The 12,353-nt window shown below is 43.9% G+C and overlaps 1 protein-coding gene across 1 annotated transcript; it reads left to right on the forward strand.

Moving 5' to 3' along the window:
• Nucleotides 1-1,068: 1,068 nt before the first annotated feature.
• Nucleotides 1,069-11,589, forward strand: LOC107287896 (dual specificity protein phosphatase 13). Its single transcript, XM_015816452.1, has 4 exons — nt 1,069-1,234; nt 5,450-5,651; nt 8,209-8,429; nt 11,220-11,589. The coding sequence occupies exons 2-4, from the start codon at nt 5,461-5,463 to the stop codon at nt 11,435-11,437; spliced, it is 630 nt and encodes a 209-aa protein (XP_015671938.1). The 5' UTR covers nt 1,069-1,234; nt 5,450-5,460; the 3' UTR covers nt 11,438-11,589.
• Nucleotides 11,590-12,353: the final 764 nt, after the last annotated feature.

Below are 12,353 nucleotides of genomic sequence, written 5' to 3' on the forward strand. Positions count from 1 at the left end.
CAACGCAGGATTTACGCTGTTCCAAGTCAAGCTGCCTTTTTGCAATTGACCGATGGTGAATTTGTCAATGCCAAAGGTGTTCAAGAGATGCTCCAGACGTTTTTGGGATTGCACTCAAGGCACTTGTTACTATTGGTGCTACCTTTCCTTTCCCTTGCCAGAGTTGTTTTACTTCTTCTTCTTCTTTTTTTTGCAGGTGTTTGTATTTTGTGATTTTTTTTCTCTGCTCTTCTGCTGTCTCCACACCCACGATCCAGACTTTTTTTTTTCTTTTGGTCTTATTTCTTCCTTTCTTTTTTTCTGGGGCTGGTGTCTTTCACCAGCAGATTTTGTTGAGGCTGCAATAAAGGCTATGTCCTGTGATGGATGAAGGAGGCAAGCACCCCCTCCTCTCCAAAAAAGATCCTCTGGTCTTGTAGGAGTCATCCTCAAGGACACCTGTGCAGGTGTGGGTCAAAAAGCCAGGTCTGAGCCGTGGCTGTGTAATCCAAGCCCCAGCTCTTATTTTACAGGCGTCAGGCCCCACGAGGCACTTTGATCCCCTGGCTGCCGTCACCCCTTGAGTGTTTTGAACCACACCTCCCCGGAGACTCTGGATCCCCATATTATTTTCAACTTGAGACCCTGATCAGTCACCTGCATCTGGATTGTTGTTGTGTGCCACACAGCCCAGAGTCCCACGGGGAGGGGGTTGACGAGAGGCCGCTCTATCTAGATTTGATTAGTAAATATGATCACAGTCTTAGGCTAATATGTGGCAGACAAAGGAATGCAAAGCATCGCAGCAAGACAAAAGCCGCCTTCTCTTTCAAACACTCTCGCCTTTGTTCGGGGGGGGGGGATCGCATGACAGGCCCCCTCCCGTTCGCTTTCTGGAGAACTGGCAGTTCCTGGAACGGTCCCTTCCACACCCTCACGTGGGAACGTGAGACCCGAAGCTCTCTGGAAGGTCATCCAGAGCTGAGGCTATTTCAGATGATGGCTCCTTTCCAAGGCGGGCCCAGCTGCCTCTCGCCCTGAAATATTTGGAAGTCCGCTACCGGGGTGGGGGTGGGGTGGGGGACACAGACCACGGTTTATAATTAATGCCATTAAAAATAGCCGTTGAATCAACCACATGCAGCTAACAGGGCAGGGAAACTGTTGTGTAACCAGCAACCCAGAAGGAAACGCCAGAAGAATGTCATGATCTAAAACCGTCCCAAGCAGCCGGAGAAGCCGGACCCCCCAAAAGGCAAGTACTTTCGAGCTTGTTGACAAACTGATATTTGCCGAAGATGGGTGGACGCATGGGGTAGAGTGGTGTCTTTCCCCCAACAGCTGAACGACAACTGCAAGGGCATGCTGTGTTTTTCTGCTTATTAGCTGGCTCGGTTCCTGCCAGTTCCTGATCACCAAAGTGTCCTTGGTCACGGGGGTGATGTCGGTGTATCTGAGTAGGTGGGGAGAGAACCCAGGCAGAGGGTCTGAAAAGTGCCCTCTAAGAACGGAGGAAGATCCAGAGGAGCTGGAGGATACGTGTTTAAATAGTGGGGGGGTCTCCTTATACAGTTCCAGGAGCTAAGCGATAACTTTGCATCTCCATCTAGGGAGAACGTTGAATGCCTTTCCTGGTCTGATGCCTCTGGCCGTCCAGGCAGAAGCCTTCCCATCGTTCATGTTGTAGGATCACAACCTTTTCAGGAACAGGAGAGGGAGTATCACGTTAGGTCCATCCACAGGAGGTCTTTGCACCTGGCCAGAATCCGTTCCTGACCTCTCGTATGACATTGCCCATCTCCGACGGCTGGATCCATTTACTCCGGGCTCAGCAATGATGTAGTTGAGAGCAGCCGTCCACGAGCGTTTTCTCTGGGAAAGAGTGGCGCAGGCTGACCGTTTCCTGGGATTCCCGTTTTGTCTCATTTGCTGGGGAGTGAGGCCGCCCAGGCAGGTCTCTTTTAAGGAGAAAGGTGGCACGAAGGGGTTTTTAATCCCCTCCACCTTGGAACTGCCTGGATTTTATGTACAGCCAGACAGATGTACAGAATGTGAGATCAGTCTACACAAACTGCAAAATAGCAGCTTGCGCTATTCCCCTTTTGCACGGAGTGCCAACCGAAGGGACTTCTGTTACCCTGGGCCTCTGGCAGCTCACGACGGGCCAAGGGTTAAATGGTTCCTTTGCTCAAAATGAGGTTCTCTTGCTTTTTGTTCTCCCAATTCAAGAGGATCAGGCTTGGAGCTGATGAGGGCTCGTCTTCAAGATGCTTTGAAAGACAGGGGAAGCTGTGATGGTGGGGACCTGCCCTCTGTCTTTGCCTTAAGCAGACAGACTTCCAGGGCTGGCCAGCAATGTTAATATCGTATATAAGCTAACAAATTACCAGAACATTTATTCATATTGTGCATTCTCCATATTAAGGACGAGGGTGTTATACCATATATTTTTTTTATCACGTTTAAGAATAAAGAACTGAAGGAATTGGTTGTGTCCAGGACTAGGAATGGTTATCTTAATTGCCTGCATGCAATGAAGAGAAGGCAGGTAAAGAAGCTCTGACTGCAACTGCTTGAATAGGTCTGATTCTAGAAAGAAAGAAAGAAAGAAAGAAAGAAAGAAAGAAAGAAAGAAAGAAAGAAAGAAAGAAAGAAAGAAAGAAAGAAAGAAAGAAAGAAAGAAAGAAAGAAAGAAATGAATGAATTCTGGGAGTTGAAGTCCACAAGTCTTAAAGTTGCCAAGGTTGAGGACCCTTGCCCTAGATCAGGGGTAGGCAACCATGGCTGGCTCAGGAATTCTGGGAGTTGAAGTCCACGCGTCATACAAGAGCCAAGGTTGCCTACCCTTGCCCTAGATTTTCTCTGCATTGGCCTAGACATCCCCAGTTCCTACAACTATTCTTCATATAGGACGAGAACTTCCAGTCTGCCTGTATCTAGTCTGCTGCCTTTAACCATTACGCCAAACTGGCTCTCCGTTTATAAGCAATGTATTAATTAATCATCAGAACAGCTCAGTTCAAGAGCGGTCCTTAGATATATTCTGGACTAAAGCATTAAACAAGGTTATGGATATATGCCAGAAATGGAAGATTGTGTCTATAATCACTTTGGCCATAGTTGCTCGTAAGTGGGGCATATATCTTTCTTTTTCATGGATAAACATTCATAAATGATAGAACAGGCTTAATGTATTTTTTTTTAAGAATCAAAGGCTTATCGCAGGATCTTAGTCACTTCAGCTACCAGCTCTCTTTCAATGTTATACGTAGCCCCCAGCCATAAAGTGACTCAGCCTCCCTCCTCTGTTTTATGATAAGTGAAGCCACTTCAGAGACTTGTAACAAAAAATCAATCTGGATGACCTATTTGACAAACACATCCAACATTTCCACAGGAAACATGATTGCTATCAATCCTCACTGGATATTTGATAGGATGGGTTATGGCAGGATTGAGAGAGAAAAAAATCTCTTTCAGAGATAGGTTTTTTTCCCCCCAGGCTAATAATTCAGTTTATAATTTCTCCAACATTTGTGTTACGGTTGGCCCCAGCGTGTTTCTATAAGCCTTGCATAAAAATGATTTTAAAAAAAGCAGCCTGCCCTTCAAGTCACCCAACGTTTCTTTCTTCGCTCAAAAGACGAAGAAGAAGAAGAAGAAGAAGAAGCCAGGGATATGTTAATGAAGTTGATCAAAGCTAGTTGAAGTACTTGCCTAAAACATCTGTTCCCATTTCCCAGGACTCTCCTTGATCCTGTTTGCAGCCAAGCGCTGCTTCCGTAGAATGTTAAACTGGTATTATTTAGTACGTGTTTAGATTATTCATAGCCTATTTCATGTCATATAAGTAATGAGTAACAAAAACAATTACAATCTGATCAGAAGGAAAGCTGCCCCCATTCTTAACCAACAAGCCCAAATAAGAGAATCTCCAAAGGGTGATGATCAGAGTTAATAATTTTGAGAGTTTTTAACTGAAATTTAGTTTTACAGCAAGTGAGTCAGACAGCAAAGAAAAAAGGTATAATTTATTATTTTTAATGTTGGTTTAATACAATGCATCAACAAAACATTGAAAATAAAGCAATAAATACACAGGGAGCAGGCATTAAAAATGCACAGTTTGGGAATATATTTAATTTCATCCATTTCAAAGGATTACTCAAGATTATTTGTTAATTAATTAATTAATTAATTAATTCACCTAAACAAATCTATTTCCAGCATTTTGCTATAGCAACTCTAACACTAACAATACAAAAAAGTGGAATTAATTTTTGATGCTGCATCATTTTTATCAAAGGCCCAAAGATAATTATGCAATTTTTCTAAATTTCTGAAGAAATTTCAACTGAGGTTTGTAACCTGTATTAATTTAATTAGATGTCTTCAAAACATTATAGAAAAGTTTTGAATAATATAATGGTTCTTTAAAAGGTCTTACTACCATCTAGCATGCAGAAGTTTAGAAAAATAAGTTTTATTACACTGGCACAAAGATTTATGTAAGTTTAAAACTTTAAGAAAAACTCTTTTTTTACTTGCAATTAAGGAGGAAAAAGGTGATTAGAATGTTGATTTTGGAAAGTTTCTAAATGGTCTAAAAGGCCAGACTGAGTGAAAACAAAACTTTGGCGAGTTATAAGAATATTCCCTGTGGTTTCTTTAAAATCTTATTAAAATCTACAAAGATTTGCCTTTAAATATAAAAAAAAAACAATCTCTTCTTGGGAAAACATGATAAGGAAAAACCTAGAAGGCTGGTTACAAAAAACAGCCAGATAGAATTAAAGATTATAATTAAAAGAGAATTCCTGGTAATACACAATGGAGTAAAAAAAAAATTAACTCTGGATGCATTTGAGGATCTTTGGCAACAATGTGCCTAGAATCTAGTCTTTAGAGTAGACTAGCTGATAAATGAAGGCTTAAAAGAAGAGATAGAAAAGAATTTAGATGTGGATTTAATATTGACAGGATACAAGAATCATATTGACAAAGATGTTATATAGGACAGGTGTCCTCAACCTTGGCAACTTTAAGACTTGTGGACTTCATTTCCCAGAATTCCCAGGAGCCTAGAGGACACGGTTGCAACGGGCAGTGACCTGGTGCTGGAGGGTGGGGACGAGATGTGCCACCCACTGCGACAGTCGCATCTAGGATTGTCACTAGATCAGAGGGCAGTGTGGCAAACCATCCACTCAGATGGCTGCAGTAGGACAATGACAGTTTTGAAGCTGAACTTCAAAACAAGGGCGAGGGGTGGACCTGTGAGGGTCTGGAGGAGGTGGACAGCAACCTCCGTGGTTCCTGCACTCATGAAATGGCGAATGGCTCATACTTGCAATCAGAAAGTGTGTTCCTCGTCCCCAAAGCCAATTTCCTATCATGTCTCCTACCTTTTATGTCTTGCCTTTACTCACATGTTCCACACTGATCTCCATGGAGGAGCTCTTCTTTCCAGTCTCTTCCAGAATGTCCTACTCTTCGCTAAATGCAGACGACCTGAGACGCCCCGGGCTACAAAGAACATCCAGTCGCTCCTTGGCCAGCCGGCAGAGCTACCAAACGCCAGAACTGGGGGAGCTGCAGCGCATGTTGTGGTCACCCGTTCCTTGCCGGGCCAATGTCAACGAAGTCTGGCCTAACCTTTATATTGGAGATTTGTAAGTGAAGGGGCTTTCACTGCTGATCTTGAAAAGTATTGCAAGTCTCCTCTTAGAGAAGGGGAGAAAGGGGGAAGATGGACTAGCAGGCTGGCCATCTTAGCCATCTTTCTTGGAATTAAGCCCCATCCTCCTTCACCGGGTTTACTTTTGACTACCCTTTTACTGTGACATATAAATGTTATTGGATATTATTGGCCAACCTTTATGCAGCTAATCTTCGACTTACAACTGTTCAAAGTTACAATGGTGCTGGAAAAAAAAGGCATACTTAGGATCATCCCTGCAGCCACATGATCAAAATTTGGGCACAGGAAACTTATATGTTTGGTCCAGGTTTTTAAAAGCAGCAAGCAAGGTCCATCTCACATCTTCAGGGGTTGCCACAAAGAAGAGGGCATCAAAGTATTCTCCAAAGCACCAGAGGGCAGGACAAGAAACAATGGTTGGAAACTAATGAAGGAGAGAAGCAACCTGGAATTAAGGAGAAACTTCCTCACAGTGAGGACAATTAACCAGTGGAACAAAAGTTGCCTTCAGAAGTTGTGGGTGCTTCATCACTGGACGTTTTTAAGAAGAGACTGGACAGCCACCTGTCTGAAATGGTATAGGGTCTCCTGCTTGGATTAGAAGACCTCCAAGGTCCCTTCCAGCTCTATTCTATTCTATTCTATTCTATTCTATTCTATTCTATTCTATTCTATTCTATTCTATTCTATTCTTTGTCCTGGTTTTAATACCGTGATCCACATGGATACTGAATACAAGTCCAGTTTAGCACCACAGATGATAAAAATTAGGCAGCATGTGGTACATTCCCAGTGGGCAGGGAGAGCGAGGGTTCCCAGAGGGAAGAGAGAAGGGCCATGTCAGAGCATGGAGCTCAACCGGAAGGCCAAGTGAGACGCCCGGGACCACAGAACGGAAGCGAAGAGTTCCTTCTATCAAAGGAAAGAGCAAATATGGGCAATAGAAAGAGAAGCATTGAAGGATGTAGCTGGAAACATGGAGGCTCATCTTGAGGCTATTTCAGGTCAACAGCCGAATTCTTGCCCCAGAGGGGTTCCCTGCCCCACTGGTTGAAGCTGCACAAATAATTTTCTAGAATGGGGGTCTCCAAACCTGGCAACTTTAAGACTGGTGGACTTCAACTCCCACAATCCCTCACCCAGCTGAGGACCTGAACATGGGGATCCTGCGACAAGAACTAGCTTTGACATTTTTCAATGGTCACCAAACGAATGCTTGTTAGTCTAATGCATTTATAGTTTTCATCTATTAGAATAACAGAGATGGAAGGGACCTTGGAGGTCATCTAGTCCAACCCTCTGCACAATAAGAAAATTCCCTAAAACTCTTGACATGCTTTTACTCATTTTTGTTTCTTCTCAGCTCTGTTTGCCCCCACCCTCCTTCCCATAAGTTCAACAGGGTACCAAATTTGGGTTGCAAACCTCCAATCACTAATTAGCAGCAAAAGAGATGCAGAAAATTCTTAACTCTTTCCTGCCCCATCAAGATTGTTGCAGCCCAGACGGATAAAAGGGAAGGATTCCTTCGTCTGCTTTTAGGCAGCTCTTGATTAGTGCTTTTATGAATTGTGTCCACAGTCTTATTATGCTTTTATTGTACTCCATTCAGCTGAAAACCCGATTATGGCATTTAAGCAAATGGATCAATAAATAAAGCAATACAAACATCCGAGACTTTCCGGCTCCAGACTGAGTGGTTGTTTAAAAGCCTGGTGCCTAAAGCACAACCTGTTTAGCTCTTGAAAATGCGACAATGGAATCAGATAAAATCTCTCATCACTGAGCACTATTCCCGAATCCTGCTTTTCTTCTCCCAATGGTGAAAGAGAAAGAAAGAAAGAAAGAAAGAAAGAAAGAAAGAAAGAAAGAAAGAAAGAAAGAAAGAAAGAAAGAGGGAGGGAGGGAGGGAGGGAGGGAGGGAGGGAGGAAGGAAGGTTTTGTTAGATACATTTCTACACAATACTTGGAAGAAGTGCTTTTGTGTTTTAAAAAGAGTCTTTTATTTGCATATAGAATTGTTTTACACCATAGTTTTCTCTTCTAAAACAGACTTGGCAGGTTTTAATTGCACTACTTAGAAACTGGGGCCTCAGCTGGAAGGAACTGCAACCGTAGGATCACATTTTACATCCAACCGTCTTTGTATGTGTGAATGTGTGTTCCTCTAAAAGAGAATATTTGTGGCATCCCTGGTACTCTCTGAGCTTAGTTATTTTATTGCAGACATTTCATTACCCAGGTAGGTAACATCATCAGTGCTAGCTGGGTAGGATGTTACCTAGTTGGGTAATGAAACATCTGTAAAAAATCAACCAAGCTTAAGAGCACCAAGGAGACTAAATATATATGTTTCCCTGCAGCATTAACCGGTGGAGCAAGGATGCCAGAGTCCTTTTGGGGTTAAATTTGAGCCTCTGTATTTAGTTAACTAAGTCAATTGAACCCTTTTAATGTCTGCATGAACACTTAACTCCTCTCCAAGGTGGGGAGAACTGTAGAATAATGAAATTAACCCTTGTTTGCAGGTACATAGCCCGGGATATAGAGCAGCTACGTCGGATGGGCATCTCCCACATTGTGAATGCGGCTGCAGGACGATTCCACATTGATACGGGAGCCAAGTTCTACCGAGACTTGCCAGTTGATTACTACGGTGTGGAAGCCGACGACGATCCCAAGTTTGATCTCAGCATTTACTTCTACCCAACGGCTAAATACATCAGGGCAGCGCTGAACTCGCCCAGAGGTAAACAGAGCGGGCTGCATCTTCTCGGGTGTCCCGGTAATCCTCTCCCGTCCAACATCTCTGTCCCAGAGGTGCTTTTTTCCAGGAGGCAACTGGACTTTCTTGTTTTTCTCTGAAGACGTTTCGCTTCTCATCCAAGAAGGACAGACGAGGACATTACCTGGAGGCATAGCGGCCATCATCGGTCGGTTTCTCTTTCATTGGCCAGAGTAGGACTTCTCAATCTTTAAGAGAAGTTGATGGAAATTACGATACTGATACTCTATTTCCTCCCAAAGAAATCTTCCAGGACAGACAAACTTTTCTTTAGTTTAGATGAGTCACATGTTTTTTTTTTGTTTTTTTGTTTAAACAAACAACACAAGTTTCTGAACTTTTTTTCAGTTGACTGCTCACCCATGACCTGTGTTTTTCTGGGGGGAAAAGTGGAAATTTAAGAGATGAAAAAATGCAGGAGGGGGTGTCAGAAGAGGCTCAACTGGGGGACTAGGTTGTCTCTTAGTAGAAGAACAGAGAAGTGGAACTGGGCATTTTGGTCAAAGTCAAAGGGCTCCTCCTCCTTTGTGTTAGAGCTGTTGGGTTAGTTTGGAAAAACCTTTGTTTGCCAAACTGAGGCATTCACACACCAAAGTTAAGACTTTCTGAGTTGAGTTTTAATATTGTTTGGGGTCTCACCGCCATTGAGTAACTCACAGACTTGCAATGCCAACATTCTGAGTATCAACATTCATCATTTCAGAAGGACATAAAAGTGCACAAATTCCATTTAAAAACCAAAATGCTGGGTTTAACACTTGGAAGCAACCTAATTAGAGAGTATCAAACACAAAATTAACTCTAAGTTGAAAAATCTTCCTACATTTTTTCCAAGCCAGGGTTTGTTCCTTGCTAAGCATCTTCCTTTGTAGCTATATTTAGAGAGAGGACTCAAGTTTCTTCTCCTGCTGCTGTGGATGGTGCAAAAACCCCAGAGGAATTTATTCTCAGTTGATCCAACTAAGCAGGAATGCTCAAGGGGTGGAGGGTTCAGGGGTCTTCGTTCCTCAACTTTGGAAAATAAAATTTGCCTTGCAAGGAAAACGAGATAGGAATGGAAAGCAAGGATCAAGGAGTCCTTCAGGCTTTGCTAGGATGGCCAAGGATGACACTGAACAGACAACTTCGCTTCCTGGGATCACAGATGTCACCCTGGGCAGCTAGAGCAGAGGTCCCCAACCTTTTGGGCACCAGGGACCCGTTCCGTGGAGAGAGGTTTTTCTGTGGACCGGAGGGTGTGTGGGTTTGTGTGCTGCCTGCATGTTATGGATGGGGCTTTGCTTGCTTGTGTGGACCAGTTGCTGGCATGCTGCGGCCCGTACTGGTCCGTGGAATGGGGGTTGGGGACCCCTGAGCTACAGGACCCCCTGCCAAGAAAAGGGATAAGAAAGAGACAGCCCACAAACATTTTAAATACAGAAATTCTAAAACATGTACAACATATGAGGAACGGTTGCTGGAATTGGGTATGTCTAGTTTAACGAAGAGAAGGACGAGGGGGGACATGATAGCAGTCTTCCAATATCTCAGGGGCTGCCCCAAAGAAGAGGGAGTCAAGCTATTTTCCAAGGCGCCTGAAGGCAGGACAAGAAGCAACGGATGGAGACTAACCAAAGAGAGAAGCAATCTAGAACTAAGGAGAAACTTCCTGACAGTTAGAACAATTAACCAGTGGAACAACCTGCCTCCAGAAGTGGTGAATGCTCCAACACTGGAAGTTTTTAAGAAAAGACTGGACAGCTATTTGTCCGAAATGGTGTAGGGTTTCCTGCCTGAGCAGGAGGTTGGACTCGATGAGCTTAGCTGGCTCAGGAATTCTGGGAGTTGAAGTCCACGAATCATAAAAAAGCCAAGGTTGACTACCCCTGTTCCAGAGTTATCCAGTCAGTCTTGTGCCAAAAGTAACAGTGTGATTTTTCCATTACTTCAAGAACTGCAGGGTGCTGCTGTGAAGACATGGTCAGTCAATAGTAGGGAAATGTCCACAGCCTGGGATCTGTGAAGGAGTGACTCCTTGGGAGCCCCATAGAAACTGCCTTGGGAGAAGGGATAACAGGGAAGAGCAGAGAGGAACAACAAAGGGCAGCAAGGAACGGATGGAAACTAACCAAGGGGAAGAGCTACCTAGAACTAAGGAGAAATTTCATGACAGTGAGAACAATTAACCAGTGGAACAACCTGCCTCCAGAAGTTGTGAATGCTCCAAGACTGGAGGTTTTTAAGAAGAGACTGGACAGCCATTTGTCTGAGATGGTATAGGGTTTCCTGCCTGAGCAGGGGGTTGGACTAGAAGACCTCCAAGGTCCCTTCCAACTCTGTTATTCTGTCAGGGAAATTAAATAAATTCAATATACAGAATATCTACACAATACCAGAAGGAAAAAGAGAAGATGCAGTATGGATGTAGAAGTAAGAAGAAATGGAGGCGAATAAGAAACTGCTGAAGCTTCTTCATTCTGTCCTCTGCTACGAATGACAGCTATGTCAGCTGAATGTACACATTAGTAAGTCTTAAGCCTTGAATGGATGACTAACATTAACGGGTGACAGAACTATCCCAATAACTCTCCAGATGTCATCATTATTTATTAGCATAGGACAGCTGACTTTGTCAGAGGTGACCACGTTAAAAAAAAGAAAGAACAAAAAATAGGATTGTGACACAGATTTACAGCATTTCCCACAATTCCAGGAAGACCTTGTGTTGCCTAGATGTGGGGACGTATCTTAACCATATTACTTTCTTATTTGCAGGGAAAGTATTGGTTCACTGTGCCATGGGGATAAGCCGCTCAGCCACCCTGGTGCTGGCTTTCTTGATGATCTACGAAAACAAGAACCTCGTGGAGGCCTTAAAGATTGTGCGAGAACACAGAGGAGTCTGCCCAAACACGGGGTTCCTCAGCCAACTTCGAGAGCTTGACCTCCGGTTAACGAGTGAAAAAGGAAAAGCGACAACAGGGAGGCCTTGAAACTTTAGGGATAAAATACTCGGAGGGCAGCAAGTCCCAGAGGAACAATTGTGTCCCCCAAAAATACCAAAGTTCCAAAGGTGCTGTGATGTCTACCGGCCCTGCCATGAAAACTCTCTCGCTAGCGTCTCGTTCCAGATTAAAGGTGTGTGCTGGAAACTTGGTCTCTGTTCCATGTTTGATAACGGAATCCCAGAGACATATCGGGGGAAGGAGCCCTTTGAGCCCCCGACTCTAACTTCCTGTTCTCTAAAGGACTTCAAACCCTATTGCCTGTCCAGCCTCTGCCTGGCTTGTTCAGGGAAGGATCCCAGGATTCCCTAGGTCAGTGGTGGCGAATCTATGGCACGGGTGCCAGAGCCGGCACTCGAAGCCCTCTTTGTGGGCACGTGTGCCGTCACCCCAGTCCTAGGCCTTCAGCTGGGTTTTATAAAATCTTTTCGCTTTAGGCCTCCGCCACCGTGTGCAAAAAAAAAAAAAGGTTCAATCAATCAGTCAATTTTAACTTCTTGCGGGGGAAAAAAAAGATCTTGCAAAGTTGGAATTGATTGATTGAACTTTTTAGTCCTACCCAGTCTGCCGTTACCACCGCAGCCACGCCCACCCAATGGGCCACACCCACCAGGCACCGATGATGCATAAGTGAGTTTTGGGTTGCAGTTTGGGCACTCGGTCTCTAAAAGGTTCGCCATCACTGCCTCAGGTTGAACCCTAGAAAGAATTTGAACTGAGATACAGAAAGCAAGGTAACACTGGATTGGCTTATTCCAAACCTGGTGACCATTATTATCTAAAGAGTCTGGCAAGCTGGAGTTTTTTTGTTGTTGTTGTTGTTTAGAAACTTCACATATCAAGGAGTTTAGACAAGAATCCCTGGGCAAACCTGCTGGAAGAAATGGATTTGTTTTGTTTGGTC

Source organism: Protobothrops mucrosquamatus, unplaced genomic scaffold (assembly GCF_001527695.2).
Source record: "Protobothrops mucrosquamatus isolate PMUCROS unplaced genomic scaffold, P.Mucros_1.0 scaffold454, whole genome shotgun sequence".
Taxonomy (NCBI): Eukaryota; Metazoa; Chordata; class Lepidosauria; order Squamata; family Viperidae; genus Protobothrops; species Protobothrops mucrosquamatus.

Bases quoted from the DNA above. Each gene is read 5' to 3' on its own strand.
- LOC107287896 (XM_015816452.1), top strand. From the start codon at position 5,461: ATGTCCTACTCTTCGCTAAATGCAGACGACCTGAGACGCCCCGGGCTA. The intron at 5,652-8,208 runs GTAAGTGAAGGG...CCTTGTTTGCAG, and splicing joins AACCTTTATATTGGAGATTT to GTACATAGCCCGGGATATAG. The intron at 8,430-11,219 runs GTAAACAGAGCG...TCTTATTTGCAG, and splicing joins AGCGCTGAACTCGCCCAGAG to GGAAAGTATTGGTTCACTGT.